This window comes from Aphelocoma coerulescens, chromosome 24 (assembly GCF_041296385.1).
Source record: "Aphelocoma coerulescens isolate FSJ_1873_10779 chromosome 24, UR_Acoe_1.0, whole genome shotgun sequence".
In the NCBI taxonomy this organism is placed as follows: domain Eukaryota; kingdom Metazoa; phylum Chordata; class Aves; order Passeriformes; family Corvidae; genus Aphelocoma; species Aphelocoma coerulescens.
In genome coordinates this window covers 5,599,772-5,617,959 of record NC_091037.1, presented here as the reverse complement: position 1 = coordinate 5,617,959, position 18,188 = coordinate 5,599,772, and the positions used below count along the sequence as shown (strand labels likewise).

At 56.2% G+C, this 18,188-nt stretch overlaps 1 protein-coding gene across 10 annotated transcripts; it reads right to left on the bottom strand.

Annotated features, from left to right (window-relative positions):
- Window positions 1-66: 66 nt before the first annotated feature.
- ST3GAL4 (ST3 beta-galactoside alpha-2,3-sialyltransferase 4) lies at window positions 67-17,957 on the bottom strand. 10 transcript variants are annotated; one of them, XM_068994645.1, is made up of 12 exons: window positions 10,177-10,224; window positions 9,848-9,917; window positions 3,527-3,596; window positions 2,939-3,020; window positions 2,337-2,420; window positions 2,132-2,229; window positions 1,713-1,773; window positions 1,389-1,484; window positions 1,121-1,310; window positions 880-1,023; window positions 640-783; window positions 67-244 (listed from the first exon to the last, which is right to left on the bottom strand). In XM_068994645.1, the coding sequence occupies exons 3-12, from the start codon at window positions 3,540-3,542 to the stop codon at window positions 158-160; spliced, it is 1,002 nt and encodes a 333-aa protein (XP_068850746.1). In that variant the 5' UTR covers window positions 3,543-3,596; window positions 9,848-9,917; window positions 10,177-10,224; the 3' UTR covers window positions 67-157. The 10 variants fall into 10 exon arrangements, with proteins under 10 accessions (XP_068850746.1, XP_068850744.1, XP_068850745.1 ...); XM_068994643.1 differs by lacking the exons at window positions 9,848-9,917; window positions 10,177-10,224 and adding exons at window positions 4,050-4,180; window positions 4,275-6,082; XM_068994644.1 differs by lacking the exons at window positions 9,848-9,917; window positions 10,177-10,224 and adding exons at window positions 4,050-4,180; window positions 4,275-6,082 and having other exon boundaries at window positions 2,951-3,020.
- Between the last annotated feature and the right edge of the window lie 231 nt (window positions 17,958-18,188).

Below are 18,188 nucleotides of genomic sequence, written 5' to 3'. Positions count from 1 at the left end.
CAGCCCCGGCCCTGCTCCGACAGTCCCAGGGCGCGGCGGCTCTGCCAAGGATGCTCTGCCCTCGGTCACTCTGGCCACGCCAGCGCAGTGTCCCCTCGCTGCAGGGGACGCTGTCTCCTCGTCCCAGGGCCGGTGTCCCTGTGCAGCCCCGCCGCCCTCAGAAGTAGGTGAGGTTCTTGATGAGTCCCAGCTCCAGCATCCGTTTGATGGCCACGGCCTCGTGGGACACGTTGTGCTCCGACATCTGCGGGACAGGGAGCAGGGGGTGAGGCCAGGGTCTGGTGAGGAGGGGCCACATGCTTTGTTTCCACTCCTCCCACTTTGCCCACCCCACCAGCGGGGACTTCAGCCCCCCGAAAGCAGGGACGGAGCCCTCCCCACCCTGTCCATGCGCCCCTCTCCTCACACATAAACTGGGGATGGATCCAACTCTCTGTGCCTCCAAAGACATTTGGCTGCTGAGAGAAGTTGGATGATGACCACCCAAAGGTGGACTTCAACATCCATCATGGGAGTGGAGTGAGAGGGAAGAGCCTCCCACACCATTCAGCATCCTGGCACTGCTCTCCTGGGCTGCCATCCCCCATCCTGGGGGAAAAATGGGGGGAACATGGACAAAACTGTGGGGCAGACACTTACAGCCATGGACTTGAGCGTGATCTGTTCGTAGTAGTGGATGGTTTGCTTCTTGTTGGCCGAATCGGGGTAGCCAAAGCCCGCGATGTGCACCAGGTCACAGAGGTGCAGCGCCAAGGTGATGGCCAGCAGCCCCGTGGTGGGCTTCTGGAGGACAGAGAGCCACAGCCTTCAGGGAGCTGCACGGGGACAGGCTGTCCCCCCTCAGGGGGTGCAGGGGGACCAGCCATCCCCACCCCTTACCTGCTTGACCTTCCGTGGCTGCTTCATGGGGAGGTTGAGCAGTTTAGCAGCAGTTACTTCCATGTAGTAGGGGTTGAGGACGCGCACTTGCTCCGGGTTGGCGTCCCAGATCAACGGGGGCTGTTTCCAAAACCCTTTCCGAACCTGCAAGAGGTCAGATATCCCCAGGCGTGGGGTGGCAGGACAGTTGGAATCTGGAGCAGCCAGGGAGGGGTTGGACCCGGTTCCCCACCACGCTCACCCTCTTCTTGTCATTGAGGATGGCCTCCATCCACTGGAAGTCCATGGGCTTGAAGGGCACGAGCACCAGCAGCGTGTCGGGGTTGTTATCGGTCCGGGGGTCGAAGTGGGCCGACTCCGGGTAGAAGAGGCGCATGGTGGTCTTGGAGCCCACATCCTGCTCATAACCATGGACCGGGGCGTTGTTCAGCCTTTGGGACATCACAGGGGTCAGCCCCAGCTGTGGGTGGCACTGGGGAGGGAGCGGTGGGCCGGGCCCAGGGCTGTACCTGATCACGACATCGTAGGTGTTGATGGTGTCCCCCATGGAGCTGTTGCGGAGCCGGTGGCCGTTGCCCACCACCGCACACCTCCGGCACTTGAGGCTGCGAGAGAAAACCCCGTCTCAACCAGGCCCCTTCCGAAACCGGGGTGATTTTAACCCCCATGTTGTCCAGTCTCCAAACCTTCCCATGCTCCATCCACCACCCCTGGGGTTGCAGAGGTTCATTTTGCCAAATCTTGGGCCCACAACAGACAAATTCCAACCACGCCCCAAGAGAGCAACGAGGAAGAAAAAGAAAGAAAAGCCCCTAAACCCACCCCGGTGTTACCTCTGGATGCTCTCAGGCAGGGAGTAGTGGGTGATGGACAGCAGGCGCAGGAGGACATCTTCTGCAAAGCAAGGGCAAGGACAAGGTGAGGAAGGTGAGGAAGGCAGCTCCTGCCTGGCACAACACCCTGGGTGCTGCCCTGTCCCTGCTGAATTTGCTCCTGCTGTTAATCCCAGTTTCAGGCAGATAATCCGTCTCTGGGGCTTAGTAAAATCTGGCCCACCCTAAACTCTTTCAGAGGCACCATGTGCACCCAGGGTGAGGAGACAGGCACTGCAGAGTCTAAAAACCAAGAAAATAGCTTGGGAATAGTCCCCAGCAAAATCAACCTGCTGCTGTGTTTAGGAAAGGGGAAGTTGAAACCCCAGGAGCAGCAGCAGGACGGACAGACAGAGCCCATGGAGCGCTGCCGGCCTTACCGCTTCCCTTGGTGCCGTAGGGCAGCTCGTAGAGCGACGGCGTCTTCACCCAAAAATAGTCCTTCAGCTGCAAGAAGAGCGGGTGGTCCCTCGTGTAGCTGCCAAGGAGCAAAGGGCCAGTGAGACTGGGATCGGGGATGGCAAAAGGAGCGGGGTTCTGGCTCTGCATCCCCCCCCACTCCCTGCTTCCAGCCCCAAAACTCACTTCCCGATGAGCTGCGCCGCTTTCTTTTCCACCTCCCCCAGGGGACACGTTGTCTTGTTGTTTTCTTGCACAGGGAAATAAAAGCTGTGAAGGAAGAGGTTAATTAAATCAAATGATGCCTGTTCCTCTGCACACCCCTCCTGGCAAAAGGGGCTCCAGCACCCCCAGGCAGCCGCACTGTGGGATTCAAGCTGTGAGAGACTTCCAGCCGGGTTTAAGGCCAGCACTGCCTGGGTATTTATCTGCTGGGTTTGCAGCCTTGCATCAGAAGAGGTCTCCCTTGCTCTGCTCATGAACCTCACCCTCTGCTTTCCCCATCTCCACCAGCATCGCTGGCACTGGGAAGAGAGCGGGGTTTTCCCATCCTCCCGGGCTCAGATAAGCACCAGCATTTGCAAAAAGCCCCACACGCACTGAGGGGGAGCCTCGTTTGTGTCCCCCATTCTCCAGCAGCAGCCGAGGATGCTGCCACCTCCCCAGCCCTCTGGGATCCAGCCAGACACTGCTCTGGCATCCCCGTGTGGGATGGGGGGGAAGGAGCAGCCTCCCGGGAATGAGGGAAAGGGCAGGAGATCCTTTAAACTTGAGTAAGAAGCACTCACAGCTGTGTGTACCTGTCTTCCCGGTAGATCGAGTACCAAACCATCACCAGAAACAGCGCCAGCACCCCGAGGATCTTCCCTCCTGCATGCCCAGACGGGAGGGGGAGAGAAGAACCACTGTCAGCCGTGGGGTTTGGATAGTTGGATGTGGGGTCCCACAGCATCCCTGGCTAGATCCAGGGTGGCAGACCCTTCTCCTCGGGGAGCAGGGTTGGCTGGCACCGCGCCCCAGAGTGGAACAGCTCCAAGATGAGCCAGGTGGTTTTGTCCCAGGTTTAAAAGCCACCGTGGCGTCTCTGTTTCCTCCTGCCTGCGTCAAAGCTCAGGCAAATATCCTTTTTTCCATGCACCTCCACCCCTTTTTTGTGCCACAAAGTCCAAGGGGTTCCAGGTGCCCAAGCCCAGAGGTCAGGGTCTTCAAAACCACCCTCCCCGCCACAACTTTCTCTGGTGATACCCCAATACTCCCTCACTCAACTGGAACCACAGAGAAGCAGCATCCAACACCCAGATTTCCAAATGCAAATTCCCCAGGCTCCCCATCCCTGCTTGGACAGAGGCAGATGAGACCCCCCCCGTGGGACTCACGAGACTTGTTGATCATTTTTATCAGCAGGAAAAGGATCAGGCGAGGGCCGGAGCTCTCATCGCTGGTCACCTGCAGCAGGAAAACAGGGAATGGCATCGGATCAGGGCAAAACCCATCGGAGCTGACCCCAAAACCCCATCTGAGAGGCCCCAGCCCCTGCTTGCCCATCTGCATTTGTGGGCGAGGAGGTGCAAGGGTTCCCCAAGGGATTTATTTATTTAAATTCACATTTCTTTGCTGCCAAAAGGTTGGTTTAGAGAGCTTATCAAAGCCAGGCTAGTGGCCGCCTTCCCAAGGAGCTTCAGCCCTACAGGTTAAAGGCCAAAGGGAAAAAAAAGGAATTAGAGAGGAAAAACAAGCCCCCAGTGGGGTTTCAACCACAAAATCCCATGGGGGGAGACTTTAAGCCCATCTTAAGCATCCACCTGGCACTAGCAGGTACAAAGCCCAATGTGCCACCACAAAGCCAGTCAGAAAGGACAGGAGCAGCCGAGCAGGATCAAACCGAAGAGCACCACGTACTTGGGGAACCTCCAGCGCCTTGGGTGCACCCATCCTGGCCCAGGGAAAGGAGGTGCCACAAGCTCAGTGCCCACGCAAACGCTGCCCAGGGAAGCGGGGCCACTTTTGTCCTCCTTCGAAACCTCTCGCTCCTGGAATAAGGAGCAAAGAGCCCTGGTTGGACCCATCCCGGGATCGGCTCATCCCATCCCGCCAGGACACGGCAAGGACAGAAAATGAACTTACCAGGTGGGAGAAGCTTTGGGGTAGAGGGGAGGCTTTGCTCCCGGGGTGAATCCTGCTCTAAGCCAGGCTCAGGTTTGGGTTTGGCTTTGCCATGCGGTAACGGAGCTCATCTGGGCTCTGACTAGCCACTTCTCGGTGTGTTAAATGCCAGCCAAGGGGAAGGGTGTATGCCCAGGGCTGGGCCATCCAGTCTTTCCATCAGAGCCTGCCCATCAAAGTCTCCAGGGATTAGTCACCACCTCATCCCTTCCCTGCCCAAGGAAGTGCCGTTAACAATCCCAACACCTGCCAACCCCACGGCCTCACCCAGCCAAGGGACAGCCAAGAACACCAGGTTTGGGGGCAAAAATGTGTCAAGAATGAAGAAGAATGGGACGAAAGATGGTCCCACAAGAGCCAGGCTCTTCCCTTCCCTGTCACCAGCATCTGAAGTTAAAAGGGCAGGAGAGCAATTAATTAAAAAGGGCAGGAAGGGCAATTAAAAGGCAATTAAGGACAATTAAACCACACTCAAAGCAACGGGACAGGACACTAGATAAAGAAAATTGTGTCCATTTGACAGCAGAGGGATGGAGACAGGTGAGGTGATCCCCTAGGAAAGCACCTCTCTCCCTCTGACCCGCTTCTCCTTCATAAAACATGGATAATTGTGCCCCACCATCACCTGGAGCACCCAGGAAGGGGAAGCAACCCCCCATCCCACCTCACACCCTGGCTCTCATCCTGCATCTGTATTTCTGGCTCAACAAGCCCCTCCTGTTTGGGAAGATGAAACCCATAGCTGGATCTTCAAGGGTGGGAGCATCCAGGGAGGAGGCACTGGGGGAGGTCTCACCCCTTTACATGTTACAATTGCTTGGAAAAAGTAAAATTAGGGGAAGGTAAAAAGCAGCTTGTGCTTCCTAGGGGATTTTGTTCTTAGCAAAACTGACCACAAAAGCCCCGAGGGGAAATCCACCACCACAGCTGGAGGCTGGGGGTGCTCCTGGGAGGCCTGAGTACCCCTGTTCACCCAGGGCTGGGAAACTGCTGGGCATCAGGACCTGATTTTAGCACCAAATTCACCCCCCAGCTTCATCCTTGGGTGCCAAAACACCCAACCGAGCGCACTGTGCCCCTTCCACCGCTGAAGACACTGGGAAAATCCACTCTGCCCACAATGTTTGCCTTTACATACCAGCTTTTTTAAAATAATATTTTTTGACAGCTTTATGATCTTTTCCCAGGCTTGTACACACAAGCTGGGCCTGATGCAAAACTTATCTCAGGCAAACACAGCGAATAATCCCTGAGGAGATGGAACCTTGTTTAGTGAAGCGTTCAGGGAATGCAGAGCAAAACAGAGCACACCCGGCTGCCCCCGCACCCGTGGTGCCTCTGGAATGAGTTCAAGCTCCCCACAGCCCTCCCAGATCCACAGCCCAAACCACAGCAGCTGCTGAAAGAAAGAAGGTCTGAACACACCGAGCCAGGCCCTGTGTCCTCCTCGTAGGGCTGCTGGAGGGAGCTATGCCAAAGGGTCCTGCTGGTCCCCACAGCATCCCTGGTCCTGCAGCATCCCTGTCCCATCACAGCACCCTCAGAGCACCCTCTGAGTGTCCCTGTCCCATCACAGCACCCTCAGAGCACCCTCTGAGTGTCCCTGTCCCATCACAGCACCCTCAGAGCCTGCAGCTTCCCTGTCCCATCACAGCATCCTCAGAGCTCCCATGACATCCTCAGAGCCCTCCCACAGCATCCCCAGTCCTGCAATATCGTTGTTCCTGCAGCATCCCTGGTCCCTCACAACGTCCTCAGAGTCCCCTCCCACTGGCATCCCCATCCCACCACAGCATCCTCAGAGCCCCCCCAACATCCCCATCCCACCACAGCATCCTCAGAGCCCCCACAACATCCCTGTGCCCCCCACAGCATCCTCAGAACCCCCACAACATCCCTGTGCCACCACAGCATCTTCAGAGCCCCCACAACATCCCTGTGCCCACCACAGCATCCTCAGAGCCCCCACAACATCCCTGTGCCCACCACAGCATCCTCAGAGCCCCCACAACATCCCTGTCCCACCACAGCATCCTCAGAGCCCCCACAACATCCCCCAGATGCCCCAACACGGACCCCTCACCAAACCATGCCCCCTGCATCCCGCACAGCAGGGAGAGACTCAGCGCTCGCTGGGATGAATCTCTGCTCCCCCGGGGTCGGTCCAGGGCATTGCCTACCCCGCCAAGCCCTGAAGCTGGGGGGAAAGTCCCAGCTGGATTCAGCTCCCCACATCTGGAAGAAGTGTCTGGAAAAGTCCCTCTTTGATGTCGGAGGATGCACCCCCACAGCACCCCCGGCTGCGATTATCGCTGCACAAAGGATTCAGAAGCCCCACGGCCCATTCCCCCTCTCCCACTCCCTTCCCCACCCTGTGTTCTGGGAAAGCCCCATCCCAGGATGCTGCAGAGGCAGCTCAGGTCCAAGCTTCATGGAGTTTCCTTGTCTACCTCTGACCTGGAGCAGGGCTTTGCCTCCCAGTTTCACCACGTCCCCCGGGAGATGCCAGCAGCATCCATCAGGACCAACCCTCCTGCCAGGGGGGGAACTCAGGGAAGTTCATCCCTGTACCTCTATCCATCCATTCCCATCTCTCCCCATGGCCTCAACAGCTCCAGCATTCCCAGATTTAAGTCATGTCAATCCACAAAGTGGCAGCAAGCAGCTGCCAAGCTGCTCCCAGCCAAAAAAAAAAGGAAAGGAAAAAAAGGAATTTAAAGGCATGGAACAAGCACGGAGGTGGGGAGTGGTTATAAATTCCCCCACGCCATCCCAGCATGGAAGGATGGTGATCCCAGGCCATCCTGGCAAAGCATCAAGGACCAGCAGGCCATGCAGCAAAAACTCTTGGTACTTTTGTGTTTCCATGGTAACCTATGGATTGGGAAAAGCATGACACGAGATGAGGACACCTCTCCTATGCTCCCATCGTCCCATCCCACATGCCCACGGGACACAGAGCCACCCACTGCCTGGTCCAGCTTCCCTGGGGAAGAAGGATGCTCACTGAAAAACAAGCATCTCCAACAGTTTATCCAAAAATAAATGTGCCTTTATTTTTAACTGGAGGAGAGTTGGACAGCACCCGAGGAAGGGATGCAGTGGCAGTGGGAACCAAAGGGAGACAGACAGACAGACAGACAGGACAGCACAGACCCCTCCAGTCCCAGTCAGACCATCTCTCCCGAGCTTTCCAGGCACACGGAGCTCTCAGGGACCAGCAGGGCAGATCCTGCGCTCCCTGGAGTACAACAACCAGGATCGACCCCCACAGGAGCAGTTTGCAGCCCCGGGATCTTCCAAGCCCCCCATCCTCCAAGCCCCCATCTCATGGGTGTTCCAGGCTGGGATTGCCAGAGGAGCCCAGCAGATGCCGGCCTGGCTGCGCCTGCCCCGGCACAACCATCGCGTGCCGGAGCCTGAGCACAACCTGGGAGGCGGCCAGGGGCGATCCTGCAGGGAAAGGATCCAACTGCAGGCACTGCCTGGGCTTGGCAGAGCATCAAAGCCACCCAAATCCCCAGCCTGGCATCCCAAACCTTCCTCGCCCCGGCTGCTGTGAGCTCCCGGTGCTCAGGGAATTTTTTTCTAAGCTGGGAAGAGAATCCTTGTGGGATCGCAACAACCAAAAGGCAGCAGGATCTGGATCTGAGGCCCTTCCAGGAGGTATTGCATGGGATGGGGATGCTGGCAGGGAAACAGGGACACCACAAGGGGACCAGGGATGCCAAAAACCACCGAGCAGAGCAATGTCAAGAGCAGGAGCTGCAGTGCCGTGGGCTGGGGGGATGAAGAGGGTCATGAGGACACAGCACTGCAAAAATCAACTCCACTGGACATTGGGCACGGCCCCACAGAGGGCGTGGAGCCGGCCCAGCCCGTGCAGTGGTACCCACATTTATCCTATTTTAAGAGCCCTTCGAGTCACTTTAAAGGAATCTTTAAAGGAATCTTAATTGCCTCTTAACTCGGAGAGGCAGCACTGTTTCCTTAGCCGTGGTATCCCAGGCACACAGTAACCCAGCCAAAGATTTAAGATAGGGGAAAACAACCCCTCATTGGCATGTGAGTCTTAGCAAAACATTTACCCATGACCAGGCTGCAATTTTCAAGGTGGCAACAGCGCATAAGCTCAGGTACAACAAGTATTTCCACAGTGGCAGGTCCTTGGGACAAATCCAGGCTGCTTCCGCCTTCCCATGGCACTGTTGGTTTTAATGTGCTCCAGAGCGATTCAGACCAGCACTGCCTCCACCCTCTCCTCTCCCCCTATATTTTTTTTAATCCTTGCAGCAGAAAAAAACACAGGGATGGCGACACAAATCCCTTCCTACAGCCCCAAAACACGGGTGGTGTGGGTACAGCTGATGGTCTCACAGCTCTGGGGTAACCCCGGGCCATTGTGGAGCTACAGTTAAGCTACAATATTAGAGATTATATATTATTATTTTTATTCTATAGGTTTAATCACTCTTTTGCTATTTAAAACACTAAAATAAAGACCCTTTCTTGCTGTCTGCACCTCACTACACCTTGGAGGTTATGGCCGAGCTGCTGAAGAGAGCAGAGCCACCCACGGGGTGACAAGCCCCTGCTGAGGAGATGAGGGCAGTGCTAATGTGACCTGGGGGACTTCATCCTCGATCCCCTGACATCGATTCAGCCTCACCCTTCTCCTACCTGCCCCATCCAGCCCCCGCAAGGTGCCACTGTCACCTTGGTGCCGTGTTTACTCTCCGGTATCTCCGTCCCCAGGGATCATCCAGGGATGCAAGCAGCAGTGGCAAAAGCAGCTATGGCGACACAGCTTTGAACCCGTGTTTTGGGCTAAATCCCCCCAAAAAGCAGCAGAAAAGGGGAAGCAGCGAGCTGGGGGTACAGGCAGGGTGCTGGCAGCCTCTTCCCGCTCTCCTGGGAGCAGCAGGTGGAACATCCCCAGGGAGCACCACTCTCTTACAGTTCTGGAAGGTAAAAACTAAACCGTGGAGATGCTGTGGCCCATCCCCAACCCAAACTCAAGCAATGCCCCAGCTCTTCGGGGAAAAGGGGTGGGAAATTAAGGGATATCAAGGAACTCAAGGGCTGAGTTATCCTGCAGGCAGCTCCTGCTCCCAGTGGCTTTTGACTCCAGGGGTCCCCTTTTAGGGGCTTAGAAGCCGCTTGCAGTCACTGCCCCCCTCGCAAGGCTCATGTGCAACCTTAACTCGCTGGCCCCCTGGTTTCCCTTCCGTTTCCTGTTTTGCACCGGATTCAGAGGAGTGGAACCCCCAGAGCAACCCCACACCTGATCTGGTCAGGCCCAAATCTCCTGCCTTCTTCTCCGCTCTTTTCTCCCATGCACAGAGGGAGATTCCCAGGAAACAACCCAGCCCATCACTCTGCACCCCCAGCATCACCTCAGTGCTCCGTTAATGCACGCAGGGAGGAGGATTCCCATCTCAGGGAGACCTTTTCCTGCATCCCCAGCAGCGGGAGAGGCTGAAGCCGATCCCAGCGGGGCGGGGATAAGCTGGCAGCAAGTCACGGCTACTTACGGCCCGTCCTCTTGGTCCAGGCGGAGCAGGCAGGAGCTCGGCGGGATCTACGGGGCCGTCCTCTCTTCCCCTAGGAGAGGGAAAAGGGAGAACATCCTTAGGGCTCCAGCCACCCACAGCGGCAGGGCAGCCATCCCCTCCGGAGGATCCGCGGAGCCCGATGGATCTCCGCCGAGAGGAGCCAGCCCCGGGGGAGCGGGAGCAGCGCCCCGACGAGCCGGAACACGTCGCACAGATGTCTGAGCTCTCCGAAAAGCCACCCACCTCCGAAAAGCCACCCACCTCCGAAAAGCCACCCACCTCCGAAAAGCCACCCACCTCCCACCCACCTCGGCCGGCACCGGCAGCCCCAGGGCCGGGCTCGCAGCCGCTCTTAAGGAGGAGGTGTGGCCGATCGGAGCTCAGACCTCGCCGCAGCCTTCCCCAACACCTCTCGGCCTTTCACACTGAAATCCCCTTCCGTGAGTCACTCGGACTTTTAGGAAGACCCCACGAGACGGAGCGGTGCCCTTCCCCAAGGGGAATGGGAATGCAGCTTTCCTGCCCTCCTGCCTAGAGAATACTCCTTATTCCCGCGTCTCTGGCATCTTTTCCCCCCAAACTTTCCAAACTGCGCATCCTAGCCCAGCACTGTAATATCCTGATGATTCGGGGGAGGAAAAGCCCTGCCGAGAAACCACGGCACGCACAGAAACCCTCCTGCCACGCTGCCACTCAGAGAAAGCCTCTCTGCTCTGCATCCCAAGTAATGTTCCCAGATAGGGGAAAACGAGCCAGCCAAGTGGAACAAGTGGGAGAATGAGGCAGGCAGGTGGAGCGAGCCCACTGCTACCCCAGTGAGCCCCTGGGCCCCAGCTTTGCTCTTCCCCTGTGCCAGCGGGATGGACGGGGTGTGGTGGGAGTCACGGCTCTCCCCAGAAAAGCACACGGGAAGGAATGTCAGCTCATCTCAGTGCAAGAAACGGCGATGCAGGTGAGGAAAACAAGCCTCTCCCAGCTGCTCCTAAAGCCCTGGCAGGGAAGGTGCTTCCAAGGGGAAGCTGTGGAGGGCTGGAGGTTTCCTCACCTCTCTCCATCTCCTCCAGCCAGGAAAAGCAGAGATGACAGAGGTGTGAGCCTTCCCCACAGCATGCTCTGCTCTTAATATCCCATTAATTTAACACAGAGGGTTACATCCTTGTCCGAGGGGTGAGGAAGGAAACCACCCAGCAGCCTGAGATGGTTTCTCATGGATACTTCTTGCCAGGGATCACACTTTCTGGACGTGCCCTGGGATGACAGGGATGGCTCCACCCCAGTGTCACACCTTCCCCCTCCACCCAAAGAACCTTTGCTTCCTCCTTCCATCACCGTTTGCCTTGGGGAGCGATTAATCCCTACAGCTCAGGGCAATCAGCAGCCAAACCAGATGCATTTGGGGCCACAAAATCCACCTTTGGCACCAGGGTCTTTCCAGAAGCCCTGAATCCACCAGAGCATCCGACATTGCTGCCTCTGACAAGGAGCCTTTCCATTTAGAGCTGTGAATTATAGGATCCACTAACAAGGTTAAACTCTCCCTGGGGAGCTCCTGCCAAAGCGCTCCATGGCTCGGCATCAGCCCCTGCCCGTGGAAATGAGGATGAGGATGCTCGGAGCTGCCTGGGGGTTCCAGGAGGATCCTGCAGCCCTGGATGAGCAGGAGACCGCAATGCCTTGAAGCACATTGGCCAGGCAGGATCCTGGTGGATCCGAGGTCTTGCCCTAAGCTGGTCTTTCCAGCTCGACTGGAAGAGCCAGGAGCTGGATTGCTGCCGCTCTTCCCGGGGTTGTTTTCCAGCCGCCTGAGCGGTTTCCCTGCCGTGAGCCGATGCAATCGGTCGTTCCCAGCCCAAGGTCCAGAAAAGTCCCATCACGGTTCCAGCATCCACCAGGTCAGGAGCTGCTGTCTCCAGCACTCGCCGCAGGCAGCTCAACCCATCCGGCAGCTGCTCCCAGCAGGAAATGAACGTCGCGTATCCCAGAGCCCTCAAGAAACCCTAAACAAGCTGGATTTTGCTCCTTTCCTTCTCCAGCTGTGCTGCTGGCCTCAGTTTCCTCTCCTGCCTGTCACTTTAATCACTTAAATTACAATTTCCAAATTTGAGGGGGGAAAAGGCACCTTCTGCCCACTCCCCAGCATCTCCCTCCAGGATGCTCATGGCTTTGGGCAAAAGAAAACAAAACCCCAATGGGCACATCCCTTCTATGTTAAAGACTAAAGCCAGCCAGAATTGGCCTTTCAAGGGGCTCAGCCCCAGTGCAGGAGCATCCCGGCAGGAATGGATATTCCAGAGGCAGGAGGGGACACACACAGGGCAGGGATGAGCCTCCAAACTCCTCCTGTCATCATCCTCCCCATCGAGGACCAAATCCCCCCAGGGCTGTTAAAATAGAGGAGGGGGAGATGGAGACTGAGAGACCTGCAGCGAGGCAGCCGTCCGTCCGTCCGTCCCTCGGTGCTCCATCGCCAGCGCCAGCCTCCCTCGGTTAAAATTACTTCCCGAGGGGGGAGAGAGCAAAAGCCAGGCTGGGAGGGGAATAAAATCCAGGTGAGCTCATCCTCCTCCAGAGAAAACATCTCCAGTTGGCACCAGCGAGGTGTTTCCAAGCCCGGCACATCCCTCACGTCACCCCAGCCGCTACGGCCCCGGGACCAGCAGCTTATTCATTCAGCAAGTATTTAGTGGGAGATAATCCAGCCGCTTCCCAACCTTCCTTTGGCCGGGCCAAAGGTGTAATTCCAGTGTGGGAATTACTCTCTGGGAAGAGGTTTCGCAAATGGTCATCCCAGGTGATGCTCCCTGTCCGAGACAGCACGAAAGAGCCACCGCCGGCAGAACCCCCCATCCTCCACCCTGTGTTTCTTTAATTCTATTAATCATTTATTGAATGCATGAAGCTATTTTATTAAAAATAAAATAATTCAATAAATCTATTTCTGTCAAACCCCTGAGAATGGGAAGAAAAGCAAAGCTGCCCAGCCAAGCCGGATTATCCAAAGCAGCGACTGACCTAAAAATAAACCACGGCTATTTAAGGATGAGCCTCCCACAATAACCACCCCCCACCCCAAAAAAAATAAAAGGAAAAAATAGACATTTTTCCAAGCTGGGGTGTTGAGCATCACCCACCACACCAAAAAAAAAGCCTATTTTGGGTTCATTTCCTAGCACAAGTCTGCACTTCCAAGAGAACAGCATCCTCAGGCTCAATGCTGCTGATTTCCAGACACCCCATGCAAATAAATAATTAAGAGTTAAAGCTGCGTTTGCATAATACAGATAATCTGTCGATTTAACTTGTAAATGCAGCGGGAATTAAGCGGCAATGTTGTTAATTAGGCAGCAAAGGGGCCTGGGAAGCCCCAGCTCCAGGGCAGATGCCCATGGACCACAAGGATGCTGAAGAAGCAGGGGGATGCAGGGCTTTGGCAGCAGGACCAGGTGCTGGGGCGGGTGCCGTGGTGTCAGGGCTCCAAAACATTGTGTTCATCCATATTTTAACTGAAAATCCCCCCAGCCCTTCGCCAGGAGCTGCCCAGCCCTTCCCACCCTGCCTGCACCACCCAAGCCCTCGAGGCCTGCCGTCACCCCACGAGAAAAAAGGCAGTGGAAAAGGAGCCCGGGGTGAGATTTCTGAGGACAAATCTCATCTTTTTGTTGCATAAAGAGCCTGCTCTGACAGCCGGGCTCTTGGCCGCCCTCGGCTCCCCCACCCGAAACACCAGACCCCGCCCAGGAGCGAAACCTGTTGAGCCCGAATATGCCCAAACAGACAGTCCTTTGTGATTCTTTTTTTTTTTTTTTCCCTTCTATTTTTTGGTTTGGAAGCAGCACTGGTGATCGCACAGGGATGGGCCCGAGGATTTCCCAGCCCTTGGCACCACTCCTGACGCCTTGTTCGAAGGCAGCACCACGTTTAACCCCTAATGCCCCTCACTGCCCTTCACTTCTGACACCATCCCACCTCCCACACCCTGGTCCTGTTCTGTCCTGCATCCCCAAAGTCCACTTGCATCCCCTCTCTCTGCATTTTTCTCCCTCATCTCTCTCTTTCCACCTCATTTTTCCCCTCAATGCTTCGGCGCTTTCCACCATTCCCAACACAGGCAGGTGTGATCCATCCTCATGCCACAAAATCCCACCCACACGCCACAAGCCAGGGTGGTCAGATGAGCCCAGCAGCCACAGAGCTGCTGTGCTGGGGGTTTAGTCCTCATCCAGGGGTGTTTTATGATCCACGGCAGGAATGCTGGGCTGGCTGGGTGCACAGAACATCAGCAAAGCCCCAGAGCAGCATTTAAGACTCCTCAACTCTTGCTCAGCACTCTCCTGCCTCAGTTTCCTGCCATTTCGGGGCTTATGGAAGCTCTGCCCCATTGGCAACGCGGGCAGGGGGTGCAGCAAGGGAGCCCAAACCCCAAACTCCATCCCAGCTCATTTATCTACATTTTAAAAGAAATTTAAAAACCACCCGATGTCGCAAGCGGCTCAAACCCCGGCGGAGGATCCACCCCGGGGCTCCGGCTTGTGCAACACCGCGGGGTGAGTTCCAACCTCCCGCCGCTGGCATCAAGCTCGGGTTAAAAAATTAAGGCTCGGCTTACTCAGCCTGGCCGGATATCGGGATGTCGAATCCGGCCGGGAAAACTTCGGCGGGCTGGGGGAGACATTTTGCAAGGGGAAGAGCCGGAACAGGAATGGCATCTGGAAGCGATTGAAGGCAAGGAGCCTCTCCCTGGCGCAGCAGGGAATTCCAACGGCGTGAGCTCAGGTTAAAGCCTCCTTCACAGACCCGGGATTAAAGAGAAGAACCAAACTTCAGCACAGATCTGTGTTTTTAAACCTGCAAAACACAAGGGAAAGGGAGCCAGCTTCCTGCTTGGTCCTATCCGGACGTGGTTTGGTGATTTAGGGTCGTTCTGGCTTGTAATAAAAAGAAACCAAAACTCCAAAAAGGGAGCAGAAATCTCTCCGTGGATTTGTGGATCTAACTTGTGGCGGGGTGTCAGGAGTCCTCCTTCAGCACTACACCATCCATCCCTTGGGATCACTGCATCCCACCTCCGAGCATCCCTTGCCAGCACGGGCTGCATCCCATGATGGTCCCACATCCTGGAGAGCAGCCGCAGCCTGCGCCAGCCGAAACCGCTCCGTGCTTCTGCCAGCCCGAAGGAAAACCAGGATGGAGAGTAGCTCCTCTGGTTTTTCCGTTCCCTGACAGCCAAATGCCTTTCTCCTTCCTCCAAGGAAATTTTCCAGCCCAACCCTGGTCATATGCAAGGGGTCAGCAGCTGGAAAAGCAAGAGATTAGCAAGTACTGGGGTTTTTAGCTCTTCCCTCCCAAGAAGACACAGGGCTTTCCTAGAAAAAGCTCAATGAACACGAGGATCACAGCTGGAGGACGGAGGAGTGTGAAACAAAAGCGAGGGAAACTTAAGAAACACCAAAAAAAAGAGAACCAGAAATTGCAACAAGCAGCATGAAAGCATCAAATCATTTCCTTTCCTCACTGCAAAACCAAAACCACTCATGCAAGTGTCCCTGGTGGCAGCATATGGGGGGGTCCCAGCCTGGAATGGGATCCCAGAGGGATCCCAGTGAATCCAGGATGCCAACCTCTGCAGGAACAGGACCATATCCCTGCTCCTTACACAGCCCTCATGCTACATCCGGAGAAAAAAATGAAAGGGGGAAAATAACATAATTTTTTTTTTTTTTTTTTTTAAAAAGCACAATAGGGAAAGCTGTGGAGAAGCAGATTCCATGCTGCCAGCCTGCATCAGCTCTGGAATATTCGAAGCTAAAACAATGGGACCATCACTTCATCAAAGAGAACAAGCAACAGAATACATGGGATTTAGAGATATTGCCAAATAATTAATTAGCAGAATTCAACCTGAGAATTGCTGCCAGCTGAAAACCCCTGAGCACAGGCATGGGGAGGGCACTGGTCTCAGCATTCCCACATCCTGCAGCCTGGCATCCCCCTCTGATGCCGGTTGCAAGAATGGGGATGACACAAGCTATGAAAATACAGGCCTGTAGACATCAGTGCAGCTGCTCCAGAGTCCCAAAAGGATGTTTTCCCTCCAGGGTGGATCTTCCAGGAGGATGCTCCAATCTCAGCTATGGAAGACACCCTACTTGCAGGTCTCCATAGTGGACATCCCTTAAAATCAGTGTCCACAGACAGTTCCTCCTTTCCTATTTACATTTGCAGAGGCATTACTCCTCGGAATTCAGTGCCTGGCTGGAGCAGCTGCTATTAACTCCCTGCCTGAAGCTGGATGAGCAAGCAGCCATCTAATGATGCAGATAATTATGGGCAGGGGTTGGGGAGAGTCCAGCAAAGCATGCTGATCCCATCCTACAGCTCGTAGCAACGTGAGGAGTTCATTTAACGCTGGACACATCGTTAGGAGCCAGGGTAGGAAGAGAACACTTAAACCATCAGTTCTATCCCGGATCCAAGGTTCTGGCCTGCCTGGGGTGTCTGTCCCACAGACAAGCCTGGGCAATCCATCACCTGCCTCCAGCAGCATCCAGAGGGAGAGCTCAGCAGAAAAGATGGGGAAGTTCAGCAGAGCTTCTTGAAAAGCTCCACCACAAGACTTTATTCCGTTTATTCATTTCCTGCCATTTAGGGGCTCAGGGAAGCTCTGCCCCATTGGCAACGCAGGCAGAGGGTGCAGCAAGGGAGCCCAAACCCCAAACTCCATCCCAGCTCATTTATCTACATTTTAAAAGAAAATTAAAATTCTTTTAAGAGATGGAGATTGGACTTGCCGAGCAGCCAGCATCAACCCACCAGGCATCACCCTACTGATCCGATGGGAGAGACGGTGTCTGAGCTGAGGCACACAAAAAACACACCCAGAGGAAGAATTTTCCTTTGTTCTCTGCTCCCCAGAACAATAAAACACCACCGGTTCACCCTGCAAAGACCTGACATGAAAAGATCAATGGGGGAAGGTCCAGCTGGTCCTTTTCCTGCTTGTCTCGGGGCAAGCATCCTCACCTCTCCCTGGAAACAATCCTGTCCCGTGGGAGAAGAGGGCTCCAGGCACACGGAGTGGGACGGGATGGGGTTTCTCCTGCACAGACGTGCCCAGATCCCGCTCCCAGCAGCTCTGTCCGCACCAGCACTGGGTGGGGGACGGGCAGGGACCCCTCCTACCCCTTTGGGATCACCAGGCTACCGGAGCACATCCATTAACCGGTCAGAGGATGCTCAAGGACGGGGAAAAAAAAGCTCAGACGACTTAATAAATCCTCCTCAGCCCGTCGTTCCGCACGGGAGCGATGCCGTCCTGAGCCGCACACGGGGCACGTCCTCCCCTCCCAGGGCCTCCGGGAGGATTTTCCCTTCCTTACCCCGGCTCCCGGGCATTCCAATCACCCAGACCCATCGCAACGAGCCCACCCCGAGCCGCGGGGAGATGCCAGACCCTCTCTTCCCGGGGCTCTCGGGTGGGATCTCCTTCCCCGGGAGTGGCCACGGGCAGGAGTGATGCCAAAGGCCGTTTTTTCCCGGCGAGATCGGGGGGTTTGTTTTGCCGGGAATGGGGAGACAGCAGATGGAAGGGCACCGGGAGAGCGAGGGCTTTCCACTCACACTTCAGGCACCGAATAATTGCGTTAATTAGAAAAATAGTCATCACAATTATTTTTTTAAACCCACCAAACGTAGAAATAAAGCCACTTTTCTCCCTTCCCGATGTGCCGCGCTCGCCAGGACATCGATGCCAAAGGCGTGGGATGCACCGGTGGGGGTCCGAGCTGGGGTTATCGGGGAGTATCCCCACATCCCCAGTTTGCACCCCACATGCCAACCCTGCCCGGGAGCTGCCAGGCGGACAACGCTCCTGCCCTGCCCTGCGCCCCCCCCAACCCCTCCAGCCCCCAAAAAACACCGGGGCTTTGCTTCCCACCCCTCTTCTTTTTGCTCAGCACCCCCCGACCCGCAAACCCGCTTTGCACACGCGGGCCCGGGGGACGCGAGGGGGCCGGGGGGACACGGGGGGACCCCCGGCTGCAGACTCACCATGGGGCGGCGCGGGGGGGCCGGGGCGGCCGGAGGATGCGGGGGGTGGGTGCGGGATGCGGGGCCGGCCCGGAGGGGCGGGCGGGGGGCGGACACGCTTGCGCACAGCGCGGGATGGGCGGCGGAGGGAGGAGGAGGAGGAAGAAGGAGGGAGGGGAAGAGCATCCCGGGAGCTGAAGGCACCCGATCCCTCATCCCCGGCACCGGAGGACAACAACGCCCTCCCCGTGCCCTTCGGACCCCCCAAAATCGTGGCGCTGGGGGCAACACCCTC

Coding starts and splice junctions, on each gene's coding strand:
- ST3GAL4 (XM_068994640.1), bottom strand. CDS start 4,082: ATGGGTGCACCCAAGGCGCTGGAGGTTCCCCAA. Junction 3,021..3,526: donor AAAAATGATCAACAAGTCTC/GTGAGTCCCACG, acceptor CTGGGCATGCAG/GAGGGAAGATCCTCGGGGTG. Junction 2,230..2,336: donor GCGGCGCAGCTCATCGGGAA/GTGAGTTTTGGG, acceptor GCTCCTTGGCAG/CTACACGAGGGACCACCCGC.